This window comes from Pelophylax lessonae (assembly GCF_965119305.1).
Source record: "Pelophylax lessonae genome assembly, chromosome: 12".
Classification (NCBI taxonomy): Eukaryota; Metazoa; Chordata; class Amphibia; order Anura; family Ranidae; genus Pelophylax; species Pelophylax lessonae.
Genome location: NC_138779.1, coordinates 34,657,257 through 34,685,077, shown reverse-complemented (window position 1 = coordinate 34,685,077; position 27,821 = coordinate 34,657,257). Strand labels below are relative to the sequence as shown.

The 27,821-nt window shown below is 43.6% G+C and overlaps 1 protein-coding gene across 2 annotated transcripts in view; it reads right to left on the bottom strand.

Annotated features, from left to right (window-relative positions):
* Positions 1 to 10,016: 10,016 nt before the first annotated feature.
* Positions 10,017 to 27,821, bottom strand: part of DISP3 (dispatched RND transporter family member 3) — a 225,566-nt gene continuing 207,761 nt past the window's right edge. For both annotated transcript variants that reach the window (XM_082274320.1, XM_082274321.1), the window contains exons 17-21: positions 27,174 to 27,319; positions 23,845 to 24,004; positions 21,370 to 21,483; positions 13,959 to 14,125; positions 10,017 to 10,842 (exon numbers count right to left, since the gene is read on the bottom strand). In XM_082274320.1, the coding sequence (XP_082130446.1) occupies positions 10,480 to 10,842; positions 13,959 to 14,125; positions 21,370 to 21,483; positions 23,845 to 24,004; positions 27,174 to 27,319 (950 nt within the window). In that variant the 3' untranslated portion in view covers positions 10,017 to 10,479. The remainder of the gene's footprint in view (positions 10,843 to 13,958; positions 14,126 to 21,369; positions 21,484 to 23,844; positions 24,005 to 27,173; positions 27,320 to 27,821) is intronic.

The following is a 27,821-nucleotide window of genomic DNA, read 5'->3' as shown; positions in this document are numbered from 1 at the left end:
GCTGCATTTTTATATTCAAAAAGCCGATATAAAGGAAAAGTAGGAGTAAAGGAAAAGTAGCAGTAAAGCAAAGCACTTGTGGGTTTAAATAAGTCTCCTATAAGGGGGAGTGGCAAGGGGGTGTGTCCTATACCTACATGCTTTTGCTAATAGGTGCCCCATCTTAAAAAGTTGGGAGGTATGATTTAGCCAAGGGCATGTGGGACCATCTCACCCAATGGTCAGGGGTCCTTTTCTACTTTCTAAAGGAAATAAATATGTAAGGCTTTACATTTATTTTGTTGTGATGCAGGAATGTATTTAGCTGATTTCAATTGGAATTTAGGATGGTTTTTAACACTGAACATTTGAGATTTAATGGGTATTTCCAATTTTGCAGTCAAATTTGAGAAAATCCCACTATCTGTTTGTTTGGTGTTCCCACTAACACAGCATACCTATTAGAAAATATATATATTTGTTATATTATAGATGGAGAAGGTGTCATGGCTGATTCTGAGAATGTATTTAAAGTGTTAAGCTGGGCACACACAGTGGGCTGAAAGAAAAAAAAAAACAAAAAAACGGAGAGATCGCTGTTCTAAGCATTGTTAGGGCAGCGATCTCCCCTTCTGTGCCTTGCCTTTGTGTTCTGACAGAGGGACCGCCCCCCGCAAGAATACACTGATCAGCACTCGCAGCTATTGGCTGCCAGCACTGATTGGATGCTGGTTTTCCAGCATGCACATTCGACAGAAGCTGGTCGTTAGGTCGGACTGGCTGCTGTACACACTGGACAAATGTCGGCCGGTTTCTAACCACTTCCATAATGCTGGTCGTTAGATGACGTCCTTAGGTTTGCATGGAGATATCTGAATGATGGGTGCAGCTACAGGGATCATTCAGATATCATTTTTTTTTTCTGCCTGGGACTCCCTGCATTTCAGCCGCTTGATTGTTTTTATAGGTGGGGGGAGGGGACGTCCCTCTGCTCCCGCCCTTTGGTGCAATCAGCGAGCTGGAGAAGGAATCTGGTGTCGGCGGCCATTTTATTCCCTAGGGTCTCTGCTAAAAAAAAAAAATAATTCTATACATATATATTTATAATATATATATATATATATATATATATATATATATATATATATATATATTTGGGGGTTCTAAGTAATTTTCTAGCAAAAAAATTCTGATTTTTACATATCGGAGTGGAATGCCGGAATTCGCCCGATATGAAAGCGTTTAACCAGCCGACATTGACCACGTGTGTATCCATCCAGCCTTACAGTGTTTTTGTCCCCACACAGCTTGAGCTATCCCTCATTAACATACAAAACAGGAGGGTGGTTTCTATATGTTTAACCCTTTGTTAGAACTGACAGCGTTCAAGTCTAGTGTACAGCTGATAATAAAGAATTGAGCACACAGTACAGAGGGGGTTAATTATGTTACACTCAACAGACACTACACAAAAGAAACAATGGTCGCACTGACCTAGTGCATTATCTCACAATCAAATTATTTATTGAATAAAAAGTGGTAAGTGTTATATTCACTAATCCACTATAATTAAAAGCTCATCACAAATCCAGTATAGCTACATCCATAAATCGTCAACTAAAATTGCAGAAACTGAAGGTCCAATAGATTTACTGATGTGTTTCGAGGATTGTCCTCTTCTTCAGGGGCTCTGAAGAAGAGGACAATCCTCGAAACACGTCAGTAAATCTATTGGACCTTCAGTTTCTGCGATTTTAGTTGACCAATTATAGATGTAGCTATACTGGATTTGTTATGAACTTTTTTTTATTATAGTGGATTTGTGAATATAACACCTACCACTTTTTTCAATAAATAATTTATTTGGCTGACATGTTTCGAGGATTGTCCTCTTCTTCAGGGGCTCTGAAGAAGAGGACAATCCTCGAAATGCGTCAGTAAATCTATTGGACCTTCAGTTTCTGCGATTTTAGTTGACGAATTATGGACGTAGCTATGCTGCATTTGTGAAGAGCTTTTTATTATAGTGGAATTGTGAGTATAACACTTACCACTTTTAATTCAATAAATAATTTGGTTGTGAGATAATGCACTAGGTCGGTGCGCCCTGTGTTTCTTTTGTGTGGTTTCAGGGGTTCCAGACTCCCTAGTCTTTGGGAGCAGCAAGCCTGCATTTATCCACATAGAACCAAGATGGAGATCTAGCCCACTCATTGGAAGCACATAGAAACTTTCCAAGCGCAGGAGATATTCTGTTTGTGGCACTCAACAGATACTTCTAAACATCACAAGCAGGGAGAGCATGTAAGGATTTTTAACTACTTGCCAACAGCAATATGTATATTAACGTTGTGGTTTGTAAGTGGTTTACTGGGGATTTGGCTGAAGCCATATCCCCAGTATAACTTTTACAGCCGGCGGCTGGCTTTCTCATAAAACTGGTCTGAGTGACGCTCGCCAAAGTTTCTCGGGCTGATGGTTTCCGCTGGTTTGCCCTAGAAGTGACCTGATGCTGCCGCCGGCTGCTCCCATAGGCGATCAAAGAGTAGATACTCTTTGATCGAATCTTTGGCCTTTGCGATGTCTTGATGTCATTTCTGGTCCAGGCTGGAAGTAAATATTTTGTTTTTTAAAGCAAAAGATTAAAACATTTTTTTTTTTGGGATCTTTTGCTTTTAAAAAAGAAAAAGAAGAGATTGGAGGTCTTTTTGACCCCAGATCTCTCCATAACGAGGACCTGTCATCCTTATTTCTAATATAAGAGATACTTACATTTCTTGTAATAGGAATAAAAGTAATCAAAAAAAAAAAAAATTAAGGGACAGTGTAACAATAAAAAGTAAAGTAAATAAGATAAAAAAATAAATGTTAGGTGCCCTCATCCCTCCATGTTCACGCGGAGAAGCGAATGCATAACATAAGTCTCACATGCATATGTAAAGGGTGTTAGCACCACACATGTGAGGTATCGCTGTGAACCTTAGCGCAAAAGTAATAATTCTAGCACTGGACCTCCTTTGTAGGTAACCTGTAAAGGCGTTTACAGCATTGCCTATGGAGGTTTTTAAGTACTGTAGTTTGTTGCTATTCCAAGAGGGTGGGCAATTTTAAAGCGTGACATGTTATTATCTATTTGATCATCTTTCACATTATACAAAAAGTTGGGGTAAATATTGTGCTTTGTTTTTTTAAAATTCGATAAAGTGTATTTTTTCTAAATAAATTGCGTTTGCAAAACAGCTGCACAAATACCATGTAACATAAAAAAATTGCAACAACAGCCATTTTATTTCCTAGGAGCTCTGCTTAAAAAATAAATGTATAATTTTTGGGAGTTATATGTAATCTTCTAGCAAAAAAATACTGATTTAAAATTGATTTAAAATTGAAAATAAAAATTCCCAGAAAAAGCCTGGCCTTCAAGTGGTTAAGCAATTAAAAAGCCCCTAAAAAAGGTAACTTATTCTATGTTAATGGAAACATGCAACAAATATAAAGTAGGTGTTATCCCAATTTGATTGCAAACCTGGAAATACAGATTAATCCTTTAATATCAGGAGTCCCCCCTCAAAGAAAGCTTATGTGGCTTTGGGAAGGTCTCTTAAATCTAGAATTTGTTGAGATAAAGAGCAAATAAAGTTTTTTTTCGACCTAAAGTGTCATTGGATATATATTTTGTGGTAGTTTTAAACTGAGGTTTTTAGGAGTTCTTTGTCCATCATCATTGCCCTTGACATTGCCTTACTAAGTAGATCCATAAAACTAAAATGTTTAATTTTTTTCTGTACCCCAGCCAGTTGGCATCATTAGCTATTGAATTATCCTTTCATTTGTCCCTTGTCTGTTTTCAATGAACAAATAACCAACCTCTAAGTCTACAATCCTTCGATCAATACTGATGAAATATCACTTTCCTAAGAACCAATCACAGCCATTGTTTGTGCTTTTAGAAAAAAAGGAAATCAAAGTTATCTGACAATGCTGCTTGTAGTCTTCCATGAAACTCCACTGAGAAGTAATCAGAGGTTACACACAGGGAGCAGCTAACATTTTACCAACCCGCAAGGCTGCTAAGTGCTCTTCCAGACCCTTATGTATTTTTTCAATCGTGCCTTTGTGCACCGTCAAGAACACAATTGTTATCTTAAATTTGTGCCATTAAAAAAAATGTGAGAAAAAAGTGAAATTATCCTAGAAAACAGTCATTTCATTGTTCTTTAGTTGTAGTTTTTTTGCGAAACGTGTTGCAACACAGTAAGAATTTCTGACCAGCTCACACATGAATAACACTTGATTGTACGTTTTCCAAGTCTTGTGCCACAGCAATAGAAAAAAAAAGCACAGTTATCATAAAAGTGAATCAACGGTGCCTTGAAAACCGCATACTCAGAATAAGAAGAAGAAGAAAACAACATGGGTTCTCTCCTAAAGGCCAAGTCTACTTTAACAATGTTCTGTGTTGACGGGGCCATGGTTGTTCAAATGTCCTATCAGCTAGTTATTTTGTTTTAGGACTCATACTGTTTCCCTTTGTCATGAACATCTACTTCAAATGTGGCTCAAAATTGACCTGCCAGGATTAGACATTGACAGTTCAATGACTGTCTTGCTCATCCAATGGATTTACTGTTCATGAAATTATAGAATTCATAATTATATCATGATAGGCTGGCCCACTTTTAGTCAAACCTATGGGAAAAATAAAAAAAACTTTCAGGGTTGCTTGGAGCTTCTTTTTGGTTTCCCTGACTGCATTCAAATTTTTCCAATTGTGGCTCCATTATCCTTTTAGTCAGAAACCACACAAAGCTGCTCCATTAAAAAAAAAAACCTTCCTCTGGAGTTTTCAGAGTCTGACACCTCCGGGAGTGTCGTTTTTTCTGGTCCCCTGCTATGCTCATTGGTTCCTCCTGCTGAACGCCATGTCACAACAGGACAGAGTAGTGATGTGGAGTTTGGCAGGAACAACCAATGTGTATAGCAGGAGACCAGAAGACTGATACTCCCATAGACGTTGGTTTCCTAAGACTTCAGAGGAAAAGTTATATACCAAAGAGCATCATTTGGTGGTACAAGCAGTGGGAGAAGGTGTGTATCTGGCATTTAATGCCTAGCTCCAGCTAGACCAAAATTGTTTTTAGTCTTGGCTAGCTTGAGGTTGCATTTTTCGTTGGACTGGGAGGTGTCTACAGCAGTGTTTCTCAACTCCGGTCCTCAGGGCACACCAACAGGCCAGGTTTGCAAGAAAACTGAAATACATCAGAGGTGATATAATTTGCCGCTCAGTGATTGCAGTACTCTAGTCTGCATCTCCCCAAGGTAATACTTAAAATCTGGCCTGTTAGTGTGCCCTGAGGACCGGAGTTGAGAAACACTGGTCTACAGAGTTCTCAGGATGCCCAATACAGTAAATTCTTAAAGCGGAGTTTCATCCTGGTAATACATTTTTTAATAAAAATACCCCCGGGACAGTCAGGGCTAGTACATTCCACAATGGCTAGCCTCTGATCTGTCCCGGGTTGCACTTACATTTTAGGAGAAATACTTACCTTGAAAAAGTATTCTCCAGCGCTGCCATCTCAGGTGTGGGCAGCTTAAAGCCGGCGCGATCCTCTTCTGCGTCCTCTTCCTTCTTCTTCGGTCCCACGATGCACTGCACCGGCCCCGCCGTCACTTCCGGTGCGTGCGCGTCATCCCTCCACAGCTTCTGGGCATGCCCAGAAGCTGTTTAGAAGGGAATGACGCGCGCGCACCGGAACTGACGTCGGGGCCGGTGCAGGCGCAATGATTCCTGGGAGCGATGACGTTCAGCTCCCAAGAATCATTGCAAAAGCCAGGAAGTGACGACGGGCCGTGGCCGCCGAGGGGAGGAAGAAGGAAGTAAGGTAAGTATATTTTCTCTACAAGGTAAGTAAAAAAAAAATAAAAAATTGCGATTATCCATTTGTTTTTCAAGTGACCCGGAGCGAGAAGATGGAGGTAAGTATAAATTTAGGGTGGAACTCCACTTTAATCTAACTGTAATTGGCCAGAATGATGGACAATTAGAGTTAATTCTGAAATTCGGACAGCATTGGATTCAACTCAACCCTCATGAATTTGGATGTTTCAAAAAGTGTTATTTTGGAGGTCAATTTGCCATATGGCTCAGGCTGCTTCTACCGTATATCTACTTCTGCTATTACCTAAGCACCATTAGCTTGATTGTCAGAGCCACTCTTCTATACTAGTATCCCTTGTACATTTTTAGGCTATTATGGCAGCTAGGAGCTGCTTCTTTGTTTCCTAGACTGCATCCAATGTTTTCCATTTCTTGGTCCCATTATCTCATCAGTCTTGGCTGTTTTAGGGGCTTCCCAAACAATTCTGCACAATTTTGCATCCTTTGCTGCCCTATAATACACACTATTGGAGCCTGGTTGGGTTACCTATTGACTTCAATGGGTCCATTAGTCCAATGGAACCAGGACTGATCACAGTTTTTTATAAGTTTGTTCATCTGAATCGAGAATCATCAGAGTGGCAACCTACCTCCCTCTGCCTAAAACCACGAGTCACAATTAGAAAAGAAGAGGAGGTGGCGAGGAACTGCAAGAATGCCATCATCCCGATCATAGACCAAAAGGAAAAAAACCCTCCAAGGATGGGACTACTTGTAGGCATTATCGGACATCAAATATATCCACAAATATGTAAAAAACTTTTCTTTTCTTTATTTGGAATTCACAGTGTAAAATATCTACAATTAGGTGGAGATACGGGCTAAAGGGGTATAGGCATGATAGAAAAATACAAAAAAGAACTTCTACATAAAGAGAGATACATGAGATGAGACATTATTTCCAAATAAAGAAAATAAAAGTTTTTTACATATTTGTCGATATTTCTGGTGTTCAATTATGCCTACAAATAGTCCCACCCTTGGAGGGACTTTTCCTTTTGGTCCAAGTCACAGTTGGAGGTAGAGAGCACAGAACAAATAATTCTACAAAATATATCTTGGGATCAGATTTCAAAGAAATATAAGAAATCCACAAGGTGATTTGACATGGTGAAGCTTGATCTGATTTGAAGAATATTTTTCTGGACTTGGCCTTTAAACCTGTAACCATATCAATATGTGCATAAAAATTGAGTAAAAATTGTGTTGCATCACTTACAGGTTTGTCTACCAATGTATGGTAACTTAAAGAACTTCTAGATAGAACACCCTTCCTGAGGGCTCATAGACGATACACCTTTTTAAAACTTTTTGAAAAATTCAGTCTGTACAGAAGCTGTGTTAACTGCATTTGAAATGGGCCTTGGTAGTAAGCTAAACTTTACTCAAAGCAGATATCAATTTTTTTTTTCTAAGATTTTCATCCAATGCTGAAAATTCAATGCCTAACTGAAAAATTCTGAAAGCTTCAGCTTGCCTTTAACTTATTGCCCAACTCCAGGCAAAACAGTTTTCAGTTTGTGGAAAGCAGGGTAGGGGTGTCCATATGGGGATATTTTCTCTTTTTTTTTTCTCCTGGTGACACCCTATATATCAGGTTATATCAAGGTGTTACAGGGACAGTTATCTCTGCAGTAGAAACACACACAGTAATATAGGCCTAGTCCATGCCAAGAGACACCAGATCTCCTACTAATATCCAGTATTCTTGTGAAAGTCCATCTCATTGATCAATCTGGTTTGCTTTGGTAATGCCGGTGACAAGTATCAAAAATCCCAAGGGGAGAGGGAGGTCCTGAGCAAAGTCCAACAACACAATCGGTATTGAGGATGCCACAACCATAGGTCAGTGTCCAAAATGATATGTTATTAGATACTTAGAATGAAAATGATTGTAATATTAATTATTGTAATTCAGTGAAGTCCAGCCATATTTGCGACGATATAAGATTCAGGCCCTGACGAAGAGAGAGTTTTCCTCTGAAATGCATTGGCTTTTTTATTCTTCTTTATATTTAATAAAATATCATTTTTTATGGGTGTGGCACACTTGCTACATCCTATGTAGTTAGTAATAAAAGTCTAGCAGAGATCCTAACCCTTCTCCATGCTATAAAAACAAATATGTTGACTGAAGTTAGGCTTAAAAGCATCAAGCATCGTAAAGCTGATATTCATTTCTGGGTAGCTGTTGGTTGATTTAACAAGTGACCGATTGTAGCTCCCTGGGGCATCTCCTGTTGTATTCCCTGTAATATAAAAATGGAAACTCTAACTTTGTAATGAATACTAAAGGTGGGTCGTGCTGGGAACTCAGGAGCAGAGATCTTATGGCCTCAGCCTCTGATGCTTAGGAGAAGCTCATGGGTTGTTCAAAATTCCAGCATCCACAGCACAATTGAAAAAACATTTTTTTTATGGAGAACTTTCCCTAACAAACAGCAATGCGATGACCCCTCAGCTGATCCTATGGCACCAGGTCCACTTCCTTGTTTTGCATTGTACAAAACAATGACATCATCATTGAACCCTAGGCACTCCACATAGAACATGACTTCACAAGACATGGACAGGATGAGGTTATATCTATAGTGTGGCTTCTGAGCAGATCCAGAATTGTGCCTCAGGATAACAAAACCATTTTACTAATAAGCTGAGCTCCAGACAGATATAAAAGACACAGAGTAATACAGCTTTGTATTCATTAATACCTTCTTAAATATTTTTTTGTAATGTAAGTACCCGAGTTCGATATCAGCCTTTTGCAGCAAAAGCTCAGACTGGGAGAGGGAGAAGCAGCACAAGTAGCCAGTCAATTGTAGTTCTCGTGTGCTAACAAAGGGCTGCCCGTCCATTTGGGGCGCAGGGGCACTGCCCCCCCATCCATGCGTTTGGCGTCCTAATCTACATGCAGGGCGCTGGACGCATGGATTCCAATAGGGGATTTTTTATTTTTTTTGAAACACGTGATTAGAGCCAGAGGCTCTAATAGGCTGCACCCTAAGCCCACCCAGTTGTATGACAATAGCGAATGAATATTCGCTATTATCACACTGATATTTTCCTCCCAGCCAATCAGGAAGCGGGCCGTGAGACCCCTTTCCTGATTGGCTGAAAAGAGAAGCGATTTTACTGGCCATTGGCCAGGAAAAGGGAGGAGACGTACGGCCAGAGGAGAATCACAGCCACTCTGCGAAGGAGCAGGTAAGGATGCTGGCTGTCAGGCTGGGCAGCCAGCCCTCCGTCTGGGAGAAGGGGGTAGAAAAGATTGCCGGCCGGCTGTCCCGCTGGGGGGTTTGGTTTTGCCGCCCCCCCCCCCCCCAAATTTTTATTCACTAGCCACCACTGGTGCTAACAAAAGGCCATGCTAATATGGGGGAAGAGCAGAATGACAGTTGAGCTAATCAGTCTGCTGCTTTGCCTTTCTCTGTCCAGTCACAGGTTGGAGGAAGTGCAAGGCATGTAAAGGATACTTAAAAAGGAACACCAGTCTTCCCCAAAAAATTACAAATACTGTAACTGCTGACCTTTAATATAAGGACACTTACCTGTCCATTGGTCCAGCGATGTACTCCCACAAGCCAATTCTTCAATCAGCTTCACGTCCAGGCACCGGCATCTTCAGTAAGGGAAACCGTCAGTGACGCCCTGAGGCATCACTGCCAGTTTCTTATTATGCATGCGCAAGCCACGCAGTGCTTTGTGAATGGACCTGCAGTCTTCTGGGACCTGTGATGTGTCCTATAAGACATGCAGGGGGAAAGAGGTGTGCTCAGATAGCCGAAGTGGGAGCGTATACCTGTCAAAACCAGGTACCTGCCCCTCCAAAAAGTGCCAAATGTGGCAGTGGAGAGGGAAGGGGGGGGGGTGTGAACAAGCGTAACTTCCCCTTTTGGGTGAGGTTCCCTTTAATGCAACAGAGAAAAATCAGGTCTCCAGTATAAGTATTTCATCTGTGTATTTAGCTGTTTGTCTGGAGTTCAACCCAAATGATTAACTGCAGAGAATATTATATAATTTTTTTTAAGGATAAGTCAACTTTTTGTAGGAGGACCAAGAATGTTTGCTATCATTTTCATTACAATTAGCAAATAAATATATTAACCTTAGTTTATTTGACCAAAAGGTCAATGGGGATAGAGAAGTATTATCATGGAATCCTTACCATTGAAGGAAAGCATACCAAGAATGATTGAATTATGTACATCTACACCGTATGCTTAAGCACTGAATTTTTACATTTGGTTGGAACCTCTTTAAATTCAGTAGGCCACTCTTTCGGAGTATCGTCAATTAATCTTAGACTGCTAGCGCTTATTAAGGCCACAAATGCTTCCATAAATTGAGGAACATGCCAAAAGGTTCTGCCCTCTCAATAATCTGCACAGCTCCTGTCGGCCCGTCTGCTGTTGTATGCATCAGAGAACAATAAAATAAAGTGCATTTGTCGTAAAAGAAAACACAGTGTGTTGCTTTTGTTCACTTCTGACAATACCCACCATTGAGGAAAAAAATTGTGTATAAAAAATGTGTCTAAAAAAATTTTTTTTTTTTTTGCTCTACGGTGGGGTCCCGTTAAGAATGGGGATGGTCAACCCTGTTTTGAGCAGGACCATGTAAACACAAAAGCTTCCAGCAGCGCAAAGGACAACCACCAGAGCGGCTTTGAGGAAAGAAGTCCTGTTTCTGACAAAGGTGCTGGGGGCCATCATACTGAGCAGTGCCGTGCTCACGGCTAGAGTGTACACGATGGAGATGCCGGTGTTCAATGCAACAATCTTCCCAAACTTGGCGAAGGGAGCAATGATGCAAAAGAAGAGCGGGATGGTGGCTATGACCGTGGTGATAGCGCTGGAGACGATGGCTACACCAACGTGGCGAACAGCCTCAATTACTCTCCATTGACGGCAAGCAGTTGGGTCCTGAAAGATGAGACAAGCAATATAAAAAAAAAGAAAAATGTTACTGAAATTTAGTACTTGCTATATAGGGCATACAACTGGGCAGTTACTACATCCTGATGCTCACTTCTACTTTCTTAAACCATGAAACTGGTACAGGTTTTATTTATGACCTTTAGCTAAAGGTGATTGTGACTGTATTCACCGTCACTGGGAGTAAGGGAAAGATACTTGGGGGACGCTGAGAGAATGGTTTGGATGGCTTCAGACGGGACAATAATATTTGTCAGCAATATCTCTCAGGAAATGTATGAAGATGAATGGTTTGACTTCTCAGATTGCTAGAATATTGCAGGAATGTCTCATAGACCCTTGCAAGGTAGTGAGATGTGGTGGGGTTTGTTATTGGTAAGTGCCCGTATTCCATTGTTCTATTGTTTCTGTATGCCTCAAGATAAACTTATTATAGGATGTATATGTGTATGTGGATTGGCTGCTAAGGGGAAGGGGGGATTGTCCCACAGTGTATATCTCTTTGTGCATGTGTTTGAATAAACAGTTTGAGTTCTACTTCACCCTCAATCTAGAGTCCTGTCTTTTATTGGAGGAATATGCTACAAGGGATTGCTATGCTCTTCATGCTCCCTGGAATAATCACTAAGCTCTTGTAAGAGCTTGTTCCTGTTCCTGCTTCACCTCTGGGGAAAGAGAGGTTCACCCACTGGAACCTGGAGCCTTGTCGTAGGTCCAGGGTGGGTAGGAGACGGCGAGACCCCAACCAAGCTGGGGCGGTCCGTGGGATCTGAGGTGGTTATGGTGTCTGGTGGAGTGCTTGGAGCCCTCAGGAAGCACTAGGAGCTATGCACAGTGAGCAACCCCAACCACCGCCCCCTAAGCTACCTTGCATCTCTCTCTCTCCTACCTGGTTTGGCTCTAGTACCTCCCTGTGTTTACTGCTCTACCTCGCCTTGCAGGGAGATTATTTTTTCTATCGATTCTGGAGATCTGTCCCAACCATGCCCCATCATGAGTACACACAGGGTTCTATTTTTACAAGTGACAGTGGGGAGCAGGAGGTAAGAGCCAGAGGTGGCGGAATTAACTTCCTCCACGTTCCGGCTGAAAAACTGGGTGCGAGGGCCACATGACAAGGCCCGCGGGCCTTGTGTTTGACATATGTGCTCTAGAGGATAACTGTCTATGTTTTTTTAATGAATGACGGCATTTAAATATTCGGACTGCTTATAGTTTATTTAAAATATCAGGTGGATGTTAAGCAAAATTCTAATTGTATTACCAAATGTGCTGGATTGTATAAAATTATTGTATAAAATTGCTATGTTGTAATTTAACCGTTTTTAAATTGGCTTATCTCTTTTTACTGGCAAATACACCTGCAACAACATTTAAAAATGTGCTTTCTTGGAAGCAAAGCAATCAAAAATGGACGTGACTTCCCAGAATCCCATCCCGCATGCTGATGTCATTGTCTTGTTTGATTTCCCAGGAGTCTGTACCTCATACTATGCTGGATCCTTGTCAAGGGCATTCCTGTAGATGGAGGGGGGAGTGCAATGATTGCAATCCTATACCAGTAAGGGTGTAGTAAATATGGTAGACCGACCCACCAATCTGCAATGGATTTGTATGTGCCGATATCTACAGAACTGAAAATGGGAAGGATCTTGAATCAGCTTCATAAAATTCCTATCATGTAAAACCAGAGCGTGAGTTTTTTACAGCAACAGGGATTTATTGCTGGCCACACACTAGTAGATGTTCATACCAAAATTCTCAGTACATTTGACGCCTTGAAGAATGTTGTTTGAAAGTACTTTAAAATAGTATTTGCTTTTAACATTTGATTTTGGAACGAATGGACTTAATCAAACAAAAAACACATTCACTGTTAGAAGAGTGTTCGTTAAATCCTGCTCCTTTAAATTTCTCATCACTGTGGTTGAAACCAAACAAAGATTTGATCTCAATATGACTATAGATTTAAGTGAACATTCCTAAAAATAAAAATTTTGAAAATAAATTCTACCAGTGTATAGCCAGCTTAAATTTGTAAATCATTGTACTACCTATTAGAGCTCAATTTCTAAGTGGTAACTTGCTGACCTGACTTCCTTAGACAAGTCATTGATGTTGAGATTTTCTTTCCTGCAATCTCGGTTTCCCTATCAACACAGTCAGTGTTGATAGTAGAATCCCACCCGTGGAGCTATTGTGTTCTCCCGGCAAGGGGTGGGGGGGTAGCAGTCCCTGCCGTGAGAACACAGTGATTATTGCTAGTGGCTATAGCTATAGATCGACTTGGGTACAATCAGCCTGCTCAAAGATTGTTTCGAATCATGGCCAGTCCCTTCTGAACTGGCCAAGATTCAAACCATCTACAGCAGGCCTTAACCTTGAGATATAGATAAAAGATACTGCTCCTAACTCTTATGGTAATCCCTTGGACTAGTAAATAGCCCAGAGAAACTCCTCTTTCAACCCATATGGAAGGGAATGACCCTAGATACAGGATGATGAGGGTGATTCTTTCCAGCGCCAATTCCACCAACCCCCCACCTCCCAACATCTCCTCCTGAAGAACTCAACCTTTCCCCCTTTCTTTCTTTCTTTTCTTACCACTTCTCCTTTCTTCTTGATATATCTATAGCATTTCATGTCTTTGCGTTAATTTCACATCGTTACCTTTTTTTTTCTACTCTATTCCTTATCCTTATCTCTCTTTCTTCTTCTTTAATTTCCCTAAAGCAGTTTCATACAGTATATATGTCAGACGAATCTTATACGCTTCCACTTACCTATTCAAAGAAGGGCTACCACTCCAGATAGATAGCTTGTCTACCTAACATAATCTCACTATCAATTCTCTGCCTTCACTCTATGTATGGCAATTACTGGGAACCTGATTTTCTGTTTGTAATACTGTATCTCTCGCCAACTGAGAACCTGTAAAGCAAAACATATTCATTCTCTTGTCATCTTGCTATGATTTGTATCATCTTGGTTAATTTGTTCTTTTAACAAAATGTACTGTATGCAAAATCTTGATACATAATGGCTAAAGAGCTTGGTTTCTAGAGCTTCCCCGAGGTTGCATGACATGCATGAGGTTGAGTTACCTCCTTGAGATGCTGAGGAACACTGTCTGCGGCGAGGAGGTATCCCTCTACCAGATGGACACAGTAATCCACAGATGAGCCAACCAGAATTGATAGGGATATGGCCTCTACTGCTCCCATTTCCCAGCCCAGCCAGTACATTAGGGTCACCACCAGACACACCACACCTGCAACACAAGAGGAGAAAAAAGGAACATACAAATTGAGTTCCATGTCTGGTATTCTACACAGCTAAGAGTACTACTTTAGCATTGTCAGCAACCATGTGGCTCAGAACCAGGTCTGCCCAGTTTTACCAGTGGGGTATTGCAATAAAGGGATGTCCAATGTCCTATGCAGGAACAGGACAAACCAATAGTGGTCTAAACGTACTGTACATACACCCCCTCGATCCTCCCAAAAAAAAAAATGGAAGAGAAAGTAACCCATTTACATTCCTCCCACATGCTACTGGTTGGAAACTGGCTACTCAGACATGGGGGTTGCGTGACATTGTGAGTTACCTCCTTGAGATGTTGAGAAACACTGTCTCCCTCTACCTGATGGATGCAGTAATCCACCGATGAGCCAACCAGAATTGATAAGGATATGGCCTTCACTGCTTCCATCTCCCATCCAAGCCAGTACATTTTGGTCACCAACAGACATATCACAATTGTTATTGGAATGTCTAGTTCAACGTAGACAGACAGAAAGTCCCCACATTCTGCAGAACTGGGTTGTGGTCATACTCAAGGTGTTCCAAAATAATAGAAACTAATGTCTCTTGAAATTAATAATGTGTTGCTTGTGCAAATTCTTATGCAAATGATTTACCATGTAACAGTGTATGTTCAGGAGGTCCTACATAACAACTGATTGGAGCCAAAAATTCCCCCCTGGGACCAGGTCATCTCTTCACTTGTCTAAGGATCTCCTTGCATGTTAATTTCTCTGCTTTCAAATTTTTACTTTTACTTACTGTAACGTTTCCATTATAGATAAATGTTCAAAACCCTCATTGTATGCAGAAGTTGTTTTTCTCTTACATCCTCCGACAGTCGCCGCCACTTCATATTCGTCACTATGGGGTTAATGACCTTTGCTCCGTAGGAGTAGCTAGGCAACAGAATATGTCAATATTAAAGCTTTTAACATATCCCACCCCCAGGGGGTGGTCCCCTCAGTCAATAACCTCCTACTTCCTGTATCCATACCTCAGTTTCAATGTCTAGCTTGTCAGGAGTAGCTGGATGTCTCTATGCTGGGGCATTTTGTCTCAGCCTTTCTCTTCTTTTTTGATTTTATTTGAGTTTTTTTCTCTCTCTTTACTTAGCTGTTACTTTTGTCAGCATTAGTTAGTTCTTCTGATGAAGAGGATCATGCGGGCTGGGTCTCGGGCTGATTCCCCTGCTCGCAGGTTGTGGGTCAGTGGCTTCCCAGCCTGCCACCGAGCGTTCAGTCAGGTACTTTTCCTGGCACTCTGAACGACCCATCCCTGTTCAAAGCAGGGATGCTATGGTGAGGTGGCTACCTCACTGGACGCCATGCAGTTTCGCACCGCAATTCTCCTGCGTCCTGACTACGACTCTCCCTGTCCCATGTGGCTTGTTTGCTTGTGCGGGTTCCCCACGCCATTTAGAAGGTAAGTGTATCTGTGTGGGGAACTGTCTGTTTGGGGGGTGTCAGTCTGGGACTGTGTAACTCTGCCTCTGTTCACACTGTTTGGTCTCCCTGTCGCTTGGCTGCATTCTGTGGGCTGCAAGGAGGGGGGCTATGCTGCACTGTTCTGTGTCAGATTATGTGCTGTGTTTTACTGTGTGACAGGCTGTGTGCTGCGGGGCATGATTGTATCGTGTTATGCACATTTGCGGCGACCGCTGCGGCGGTCCGCCATTATTTTACTTTACTGCATGTGTTTTTGGCGGTTTTCACTGTGTGAGGAGGAGCGGCGTTTCGGCGCCAAACGCCGCCATTTTGGCGGCGCTCGCTCCGGCCGCATGTTAGCACTGCAGGCGGCCATTTTTTTGTAGCCTTCCATAGGCTTTAATAGAGCGCCCTACGTGACATCACTTCCTCTTCCCTGGGCGCACCGATCGAGGCAGCAGCGGTCTCTCCAGGATTTTACCTCTCTATCCCTGTATCCTTGCCTGAGTTGTACTTTTTCCCTGTGGGGGTCGGCTTGTGCTGGTGTGTGTGTGCGGTGGGCTGCGCTCGCAGCGCTTTTTAAAGGGGCAGTTAACCCTTTATTCTTCCACATACTTGGGGGCATGGATTCTCAGGATAGCAAATTCCCTGCCACCTTGGTGGGAGGCCAAGGGACTGCTGTGTCCCCCCCAGGGGGTGATTTGGCTACGGTTGTGGCTAACCTTGCTGCTCAGGTGCAAATGCTTGTGGCTGCTCAATCCACTAAAAGGCCCAGAGTTTCATTTTCCTCTGATTCAGAGGGTGAGGGTGATGGGGCTGCCATGGCTGGGGTCTCCTTATCGGGGTCCCGTTCCTCCCTGGATCTTGTGGGGTCTGAAGGGGAGGCAGAGTTTGAAGGGGTTGATAATTCTCCCCCTGGCTCGTCTGAAGAGCTTGCACTCATGGATGAATTGGTTGCTTCTATCAAACAGACACTGCGCTTACAGGATGAACCATGTCCTCCTGCTGCCCTGGCCGCTTATGGGACGCAGAAAAGGCGCAAGACATCGCAGGTTTTTCCCTGCACTGATGATTTTCAGCCCGCTGTTAAGGAACAATGGCGCAATATACGGAAGCCTTTTGAGGTGCCGAGTAGGTTCAAGCTGCGTTATCCTTTCACGCCCGCTACTGATGAGCGTTGGTGTGTGCCACCTCGGGTGGATCACACGATAGCGGTTTTGAATAAGTCCACTGCGGTTCCTGCAGAGGATACCCCGGTGTTCCGGGATGCCACGGACAGGAGACTGGAGTCTCTTGCTCGTCATACTTATTCTATTACTGGCTCTATGCTAACAGCTCTTTTTGCTTCACTTATGGCAGCCCAGGCTGTCGCGAATTGGACGCAGGTGCTTAGACCCGTCCTGGTGGCTGATTCTGCCCCACCGGCGACGTTGGCCATGGTGGATCAAATCCATCAGGGTGTCATGTATTTGTGTGATGCGGACTTGGATATAGTACCGGTGGCTGCACGTGTGCACAGTGTGGCGGTGTTGTCTCGCCGCCTGGTTTGGTTGAAGTGTTGGTCTGTGGACCAATCTTCGCGCAAGACCTTATCCAATCTGTCCTATGATGGATCTCGCCTTTTTGGTGAGTCCTTGGATACACTGATAAAGGGGATCACGGGTGGTAAGAGCACGCTCTTGCCCCAATCCCACAAGGCTAAGGGCGCTCAAGGTAAGAAGCATGCCTCTTTTCGGCCCTCTCAGGGGTCCTTTCGTGCCTTTCGGTCGCACTATAAGGGCAAGCCATTCAAAGATCAAGGCTCCCAAAAGAAGCCGTGGACAGGTAAGCAGAAGTCCGGCCAGTCCGGATCCGCTGCCCATAACAATGCAGCCTGAAGGGGCGCCCTCACCCAGTTCTGGGGTGGGGGGACGCTTGCTCGGTTTTCTTCAACCTTGGCTGGCCCGTGTTCGGGACAGGTGGGTTCAGGAAATCGTTCGGTCTGGCTACAAGATCGAGTTTCTCTCTCGGCCGGAGAGCAGATTTTTTCCCTCAAATCTTCAACTGTCTCCGGAGCGTTTGCAGGATCTGCACCTGGCGGTGCGGGACCTGCGGGCTCAGGGAGTGGTGGTTCCGGTGCCTTATCGGGACAGATTTCGGGGGTTCTATTCCAATCTGTTCACCGTGCCCAGGAAGGAGGGCAAGGTACGTCCAATTCTGGACTTGAAAGCTCTGAACCGCTTTGTGCGGGTTCGCAAGTTCCGCATGGAATCCCTGCGGTCGGTGGTGGCTGCCCTGGTTCCAGGGTAGTTCATGGCCTCCATCGACTTGAAGGATGCGTACCTTCACATCCCAATTTTCGAGGGTCACCAGAGGTACCTTCGATTCGCCATTGCGGAGGATCACTACCAATTCGTGGCGTTACCTTTTGGTCTCGCTTCGGCTCCACGGGTATTCACCAAGGTGCTTGCACCGGTTCTGGCTTTGTTGAGAGCCCAGGGCATCTCTGTCCTGGGGTATCTGGACGACATTCTGGTTCGGTCTGTGACCAGCCAGGGTCTGGTGAAGGACCTGTCCGTCACAACGCAGACTCTTCAGGAGTTTGGTTGGACGATAAATTTTCCAAAATCGGTTCGTCTTCCCTACCTGGGAATGATCCTGGACTCGGTCCAGGTGAAGGTCTTCCTACCGGACGACAAACTCCGGACTCTTCAGGAGGAAGTCAGGTCCCTCCGGGACGTTCCGTGCTCGTCCCTCCGGACGTGCATGCGGAGCCTGGGATTGATGGTCTCGGCCTTCGAGGCGATTCCCTTCGCCCAGTTTCACACGCGGGGTCTCCAAGCGGAGATCCTGTCCAGGTGGGACGGGCGACCGCAATCTCTGTAACTCCAGATTTCATTGAGTCATCGCACCAGAAGGGATCTTCTGTGGTGGCTCCAGTCTTTTCGTCCTCTCTCATGGACGGTGATCACCACGGATGCCAGCCTGTCGGGCTGGGGTGGTGTTCTGGGCGTTCTGTCCGCCCAGGGAACTTGGTCGGGGGAGGAATCCTCCCTCCCGATCAACATTCTGGAATTGCGAGCGATAAATCTCTGCCTTCGACGTTGGACGGACAGGCTGCGGGCCGTCCGGTTCGGGTGCAGACGGACAATGCCACAGCGGTGGCCTACATCAACCACCAAGGGGGCATCAGGAGTGCCCGAGCGGCTCGGGAGGTGGCCGACATTCTGTCTTGGGCCGAGACGCACGTCCCGGCAATAACAGCGGTTCACATTCCGGGGGTGGAGAACTGGCAGCCAGACCCTGGACCAGGGGGAATGGTCCCTTCACTCGGATGTCTTCCAGATGTTGTGCGCGAAGTGGGGTCTTCCGGAGGTGGACCTGTTCGCGTCTCGTCTGAACAACAAGGTGGGAAGGTTCGTGGCAAGTACGCGCGATCCTCGGGCAGACGCGTCAGACGCGTTGGTAGCTCCGTGGCATCAGTATCGACTGATGTACGCATTTCCACCGATTCAACTGCTGTCCAGGTTCCTTCGCAGGTTAAACTCGGAACCGCACGCGGTGATTCTTGTGGCACTGGACTGGCCTCGCCGGTCCTGGTACGCGGACCTCGTAAATCTGGCGATCGACGCGCCGTGGCGTCTGCCTCTTCGAGAGGATCTCCTGTCTCAAGGACCGATATTCCATCCTGCTTTACAGTCGCTGGCTTTGACGGCCTGGCTGTTGAAACCGAGGTCCTGAAGGATAGGGGCCTCTCCCCTGAGGTCATTCACACCTTGATCAACGCGAGGAAGTCTTCCTCGGGGAAGGTCTATTACCGTACTTGGAAGGCCTATTTTGCCTGGTGTGAGTCCAGGGGGTATTCACCTCGCACGTACTCGGTGTCTAGGGTGTTGTCCTTCCTTCAAACGGGTGTTGACCAGCGTTTGGCGCTGGCTACGATCAAGGGTCAGGTATCTGCATTGGCCGTTCTTTTTCAACGTCCTGTGGCGTCTAACTCCTTGGTTAGCACTTTTGTTCAAGGGGTGCGACATCTGGTCCCTCCTAGGAGGGAACCTCTGCCTCCTTGGGACTTGAATCTTGTTCTGTCCGTGTTACAACATGCTCCTTTTGAACAGATCAGGAGGATCTCGTTGGCTATGTTGTCCAAAAAGGTCGCCTTTTTGGTGGCGATCACTTCAGCTCGCAGGGTGTCGGAGCTGGCAGCTTTGTCCTGCAGGTCTCAGTATCTGGTCGTTCACTTGGATAAGGTGGTCTTGCGACCTAACCCTTCTTTTCTTCCGAAGAGGATTTCGGAATTTCACCTCAATGAGGACATTGTCTTGCCTTCGCTCTGCGCGAAGCCCAAACATCCGAAGGAGGTGGATTTACACTCCCTGGATGTTGTTCGGGCGATCAGGGTTTACCTGAAATCGACTGAATCTTTTCGCAAGTCAGATTCCTTATTTGTTCTTCCAGAGGGTCCTCGGAAGGGCATGGCGGCGTCGGCTTCTACCATCGCCAAATGGATCAGACAGACCATTGAACAGGCATATGCTTTGAAGGGAAAAGTTCCTCCTATGCCTGTGAAGGCGCACTCTACCAGAACTCTGAGTACGTCTTGGGCCTGTCACCATCGGGCTTCTGTGGCCCAGGTGTGTAAGGCGGCGACTTGGTCGTCCGTTCACACCTTCTCAAAGTTCTACAAGGTGGATGTTCAGGCATCGGCAGATGCTTCCTTTGGCCGCAAGGTTCTTAGTGCGGCAGTTCTTTAGGGTCCCTTGTTTTGGGCCCTTGGCTGTTTGGGATATATTTTTATCCCTAGGTTATTTGCTTTTTTCCTGGGTTGTTGCTCCTGTTGAGCAAGTTTTTTTCATGCTACCCAGCTGGTTTCCTTCCTTTGGTAAGGTTCCTTTCTCTGATGTGGAGACGGCGTTGCCTTAGGCGCGGCTGCGTTTCCCACCCCTCATGTTTGCACTGCTTTGGGACGTCCCCATAGTGACCAATATGAAGTGGCGGCGACTGTCGGAGGACGTAAGAGAAAACTGAATTTTTGTAAAATCTTACCTGTAAAAATTCCTTTCTCTGAGTCCTCCGACAGTCGCCGCCCCCGCCCCTCTTTTGGGGTTTGGTTGTATACTCTACTGCTATTCCACTGAAACTGAGGTATGGATACAGGAAGTAGGAGGTTATTGACTGAGGGGACCACCCCCTGGGGGTGGGATATGTTAAAAGCTTTAATATTGACATATTCTGTTGCCTAGCTACTCCTACGGAGCAAAGGTCATTAACCCCATAGTGACGAATATGAAGTGGCGGCGACTGTCGGAGGACTCAGAGAAAGGAATTTTACAGGTAAGATTTTACAAAAATTACGTTATTTCCTTATCACCCTGTATAAGCTCCCATAGACAGAGTTGCCTGCACAGTCTGATATACAAACGGCAGCTAGAGAGAGAATGTAGTAATCCCTGTTTTAAATATATTCAGCTCTCAATACATTTTTAAAGGCATTTCATTGTATGTAGTTTGCTCAGAATAGACATTCGCAATACAAGCAAATTCCCCCTATATCTGCAGATGAGACAAAATTCAATTTTCTAATGAGTGTAATGTATCTGTTCAAACCGTGCCTAAACAGTTCCCACATCTGATGGTCTCAGCCTTCATCCTGCAGGTCATCAAGCCTTAACAGAGCATGAAGCATCTCCGATAATGGACAACGCGCAATACTGAATACAACAGAACGGAAAGGCAAACAATGATTTGATGAGAGGGAATAATATGCGGCAGATATAAATGCATTATGGAGCCATTGTATTTGTACCTAAAATAGTAAAAAGCACCGGAAGGAGCAGAAGAATGTGTGTAGTGAAGATCGCTACAGCCGCCACGCAGATAACCAGCGACAGAATCAAGCCATACAAAGCGCTCTGCACCCCTGGAAGACAGAACAGAGTAATAATCTTTATATCTTCAACTCAGCTAAGGTAGAAAAAACAATATATATATATATATATATATATATATATATATGTATATCTATCTATCTATACATATATATATATATACAGTATATACACACACATATATACACACTGTATAAAGTATATTATGTTGTTATATTATAAATCATATAATATTTTTTATATATATATATATATATATATATATATATATATATAGTAAAGATCTAGGGCGATTCAACTCAAATGGTACATGCAATTCGAAGTAGTGCCAGTCCAGACTGCATTTTTAAGGGCATGGCAGCCCACTTTTATTTAAAGGCATAAAGAAAGTTCACAAAAGAGCAATTTTTCCACCCAGTGGTTCCACTATTACTGTATATGGTTTATTTAGCCTCTTGGCTTACTCAGATGCCACACGGCTGCTTCAGGCCTCAAGCCTAGGCCTTCGGTCTTTTCCTCAGACCAACACAAGTATCTTTTGGTCAAGCTCCCTGGTAGCTTCCTTGGGATCAACTTCATGCTGCGCTGTTGCGGACGACATCTGCCTCCTGCAGACCTGTAGGCTCTGGCTGCCAACTGCGGCCTCTCTCTCCTAGAGAAGGTGGGAGCCCTCTTAACTCCCATACACAGACCTCGTGTCTGTCAGGTGGAGTCCTCCTGACTCCTGGACCAAACCTTCTGTCTGACCAGGTGCAGCTGTCTCTAACTGGGGGCTCTGAGTGCTAACCCTGGGAAGAATATGAACCCAGCCCACAGGTGTGCGATCAGCATGCTTGCCTCTGCAAAAATCAGGTGTAAACTGCTAATCCACACAGTGACCCGGGGTCGCCTCTCTACAATATATATATATATATATATATACATATACATATACATATATATATATATATATATATATATATATATATATATATATATATATATATATATATATATACACACACTATATTACCAAATGTATTTGGATGCCTGCCTTTACACCCACATGAACTTTAATGGCATTCCAGTCTATAACAGCTTCAACTCTTCTGGGAAGGCTGTCCACAAGGTTTAGGAGTGTGTCTATGGGAATATTTGACCATTCTTCCAGAAGCACATTTGCAACAAGGCTTAGAGCAGTTTCTGGTCTAAGTCATCCCAAAGGTGTTCTTTTGGGTTGAGCTCAGGACTCTGTGCAGGCCAGTCAAGTTCCTCCACCTCAGACTCGCTCAGCCATGTCTTTATGGACCTTGCTTTGGACAATCCAAAATGTCTTGGTATGCTGACGCCTTAAATGTTCCCTTTACTAGAACTAAGGGGCCAAGCCCAACCCCTGAAAAACAACCCCACAGCATAACCCCCCCTCCACTAAATGGTTTGGACCAGTGCACAAAGCAAGGTCCATAAAGACATGGATGAGCTAGTTTTGGGTGGAGGAACTTGACTGGCTTGCACAGAGCCCTGACCCCAACCCGATAGAACACCTTCTGGAAGAATGGTCAAACATTCCCCTAGACACACTCCTAAACCTTGCTGACAGCCTTCCCAGAAGAGTTGAAGCTGTTAAAGCTTCAAAGTGTGAGCTGACTCATTATTTAACTCTACGGACTAAGATTGGGATTCCATTAAAGTTAATGTGCGTGTAAAGGCAGGTGCCCCACTACTTTTGGTAATATAGTGTATATATATATATATATATATTTATATTGAAAATACTGAATATAAAAGCTGTTTTACTTGTCAAAGAATTTATATTTCTGTCTATCCAGTCCTGAAATGTGCACAGCTCTGACAGAGCAGGGTACTTGATCTTTCTCTGCTGCATTTAAAGTGGAGTTCCACCAAAAAGTGGAACTTCCGCTTTAAATACTCCTGATCCCCTGACATGCCACATTTGGCATGTAATTTTTTTTAGGAGGGGGGGGATTGGGTATCTAGTTTTGACAGGCACCCGCTCACCTTGTCCCCTATCCTCCCTACATTTGCCCGGCCATTCAGGACACGCAGTGCAACTCGCGCATGCGCAGTGCACACCTGCCTGTGAAGCCGAAAGCTGTCACAGCCGGTGATGCTGGTGCCGCGGAAAGGAGAGGGAAAGGAGCGAGGCTTCGGGCGGCCGCATCACTGGAATGTGGGACAGGTGAGTGTGTGTTTATTAAAAGTGAGCAGCTACACTTTTTGTAGCTGCTGACTTTTAATAAAAACAAAAATGTCTGTAACTGTGCTTTTAGTATTACTTACAGATCTTATACTTCCCAATGAAAGCTAATAGTTTTGGTGGAGATGGCATTGACACCAGTACCCACTAAAAGGTGGAAGGTTGAATGCAAAGCATTGTGTTAGCTGTCACTTGCCTATAATTTCCATGAAGATCTCCTTCCAGTGTTCACAGGTCTGAAATCCATGTTTGAGAGCGGAGTCCGCAGGGAGACGCAGCAGCTGCTGTTGGAGGAAAGACTCCCATTTCAGATAGTCCTTGTATGTCTGAAAAGACGACTTGCCCTTGTAGGTGGTCTGTGAGAGAAGATAAATCATTCATTATACATGCGTGTAGCAGGAAAGCTCTTGGGGGTCACCAGAATGGCGGTTTTTCCATGCTTGTCCTTGTTTTATTTTTATCCCACAGAAGACGCTGGAGGGTTTGGTAACAATCTTGTTATGCTTACTTATACATGGCTTCTGGAGGAATTCATGAAATCGTAATGAATATATGAATAACCCAACAGGTAAAAACCTCAGACTAAGAGGAGCTGAGGCTTTGTGTCCAAGAGAAGCAATGACTGTCCTCATCACAAAGGAGAGGTTTATAAAACTAGCCATGAAATTTCTGAACTCAATTATATATATATATATATATATATATATATATATATATATATTGTAAGTACTGAACTATGTATATATTATTTCTGATGATCTAAATCATAGTCTTTGATGATTGGCCAATTTTAGTCAACATAGGGAATATGACGACACTCATTGGGGGGAGAATTACTAAAATTGGAGCACTCAGAATCCAGTGCAGCTGTGCTACGTAGCCATTCAGCTTCTAACTTCAGTTTGAAGTTAGAGGACAAGTGATGACTATCCTTGTCACAAGGGAGAGGTTTATAAAAGCAGCCACGAAAATGTAAATTTCTGGACTCAAATATAATGTATATATATATATATATATATATATATATATACACACACACACACACACATACACATACAGTATTTAAATGAATACTGATGGTCTAAATCACAGCCCTTGATGATTGCCCAATTCTATTCAACACAGGGGAATATGACAACACTAATTAGGAGGGGAGAATTACTAAAACTGGAGCACTCAGAATCTGGTGCAGCTGTGCCTAGTTGCTTCTAACTTCAGCTTGTTAAATTAAACTTTGACAATAAAACCTGGAAGCTGATTGGTTTCCATGCAGAGCTGCAGAATATTTTGCACGCTCCAGTTTTAGTAAAGCCCCGTACACACGAGTAGAAATTCGGCCGGGAAATTTCGTCCGACCGATCTGCCTATTTTGGGCTTGTGGGCTTGTTAGTATGGTGCTTACGACAACCGACTCCGACTTTTCAGCCAAAAAAATCCTGGTGTGCAGGCTATATAATTTTTGTCGACCGTCAAAACACGTCCGATTTTCGTCTCATTAGTACAGATTTCGATGGGGAAAAATCTTATGAGCAAGACTAGGCATGCTCAGAGATGAAAGAACACATAGAAAGCAATCCAACACATGACCTCACTTCTGAAGTAGAATTCTGTCGTGCGGGAAAATTTGTGTGCAGTCTAGAGCACATTCCAACCAACAAAACACCACTCTGTACAAAAGACGGATGACCGGTCGGCGGAAATTCGTTGCGTGTGTACGAGGCTTTAGTTTCCCCTGCTGCCTCCTCCAATTTTAAAAAATAGCAAATAAGAAGAGCTAAGGCCATGTATAGGGAGGACCAAACCTGACATTTTCGGTTTTCTTGACATTTTGGCAAAAATCTGACCATATAAAATCTTTAAAACCAAAATTTTTGTAAACTGTGAAGATTTTGGCAAAATTTTGCCATTTTGCCAAAAAGAATTGGGGACAAATGGAAAGGTGATTACAGGTTGATAACGTTAAACCATAACCTCACGTTGTAAACCTGCCATGTGAGCTTCTGTTGGCCATTAGGTTGGCTCTCAGGTCTATCACATGGCGGTCAATTCTAAAAAATAGATTTATGGTTTCATAAATTTTAGTTTTTTTGTTGGTTTTAAAGGGTGCAATTGGCTTAAATGTCATATGAGTGTCCATGTGGCTCCTTTCAAATATTCTAATTCATTAGCCTCATCATTTTCCTTTTTTTTCACTAAAAGACAGAAAAAAAAAGGAACAGACTGGAAAAATGAAAAATAAAGCCACACCATACAATTATTATTATTATACAGGATCTACACAGTGCCAACATTTTGCGCAGCGCTTTACAATGTGAAGGCAGACAGTACAATTACAATACAATTCAATACAGGAGAAACTGCTGGTTAGAGCTTACAATTATTGATCTAATTATTGATCTAATATACAAAAAAAAAAAAAATAAACTAAACTTTTTATAAAAAAAATAATAAATAAACCAAAGTATCCAAATTATAGCGATATCCTCTAAATACCCTTAAAAACTCACACCCTCTGGCCTTTAGAAAAAATAGAGTAGGTAAGCACATTTTGCCTAAGGGGTTCTACGTACAATTATGAGATTTCTTGTTTCAGCAAAATCAATTGCAATCGAATAGCTCCACTTATTTATGTGCAGGGGGATTCTGTTTTCAAATTTTTCATCTGGGTTATTGCCATCAGCATCAACAACTCATTAAAGGGGTCAAGACATTTTAATGGTTCATGGGTAGCAGTCTAATTCTAGTCCTATGCAATCTCACCATCCTATAATGCAAAGAGATTGTCTCAACAACCAATGGAGAGATAGCCATATGTCATAGTTACATAGTTACATAGTTACATAGTAGGTGAGGTTGAATAAAGACAATAGTCCATCCAGTTCAACCTGTGTAGGTGTGTGTGGCCGTAATCATCTCACATACCCCTGAATGTTCTGATCCTTGAGATGTACGTCTAAGAGTCTTTTGAAAGCCACCATACTTCCCGCAGAAACTACCTCTTGTGGTAGAGAATTCCACAATCTTGTAGCCCTAACAGTAAAGAACCCCCCACGTTGCCTGAGGTTAAAACGCTTCTCCTCTAATCGCATTGTATGCCCTCGAGTCCTCATGCAATCCCTTCGACTGAATAGCTGTTTTTCTATGCCGAGATCACCATTAAGATATTTATAAATTGTTATCATGTCCCCTCTCAGGCGTCTCTTCTCCAGGGAGAATAAATCAAGCGATTGCAGACGCTCTTCATAATTTAGCTCCTCCAATCCCCTAATTCGTTTAGTGTCATGTCATGGGAGACACGGGGAAGAACTGGGGTTCTTTGTAAGCTGCTGACTGCAACATAGACAGGTTGCTTTCACCAACCTCAAGGTGCCCACATTTAAAGAATGGACTTGTCAAGGTTTTTGTATTTTTTCATATCAACGGCTTCACCTTTAAAGAAATATTTTAGAAATATGGAGGATGCTATTGCCTCCATTAGACACATTGGTCCCTGTAGTAGTATATGTATGATCTTTTTGCCCCTACCGATTCAAACGCCATAGAGATCCACTGGACTTTTCCATCCTTTACACCGACAGCACCATGGGAGAGCTGACCTGGGAGAAGGTTTGGCTCGGGAATGTTCTTACATTCAGGGTGTAACATTTGAAGAAAAGAGGATATACTGTACCCTGAAAGACAAAATATCAGAAGATAGGACTACGAACAAGTACTCATTCAATCCTGCCAGGCACCCATTTACAGCATATATTAGCCAAGTGGTTCTCTGCTTATGTACAGTGGCTTCGTGGTTGGCACTTCCACCAGGCAGCACTAGGCCAATTTGAATCCCAAGACCCGTGACACCACATCTTGACATTGCCGTTCTCTTAAGACCCATGACGCCACCCCTTGGCACTACCCACTCCCAAGAACCATGGAACCACCTCTTGACACTACCTGTTCCCAAAACCCATAACACCACCCCTTGACAATATCTGCCTACAAGACCCAGAGAGAGAGAAAGAGTTATGACCCAAGTCCTGTGACACTACCTGTATGGAGTTTGCATGTTCTACCTGTGCTTGCATGGGCTCCCCCACACTCCAAAGACATGCTGGTAGGTTTATTGGCTCCTGTCTAAATTGCCCCTAGTGTATGTATGAATGTGAGTTAGGAACTTAAATTGTAAAC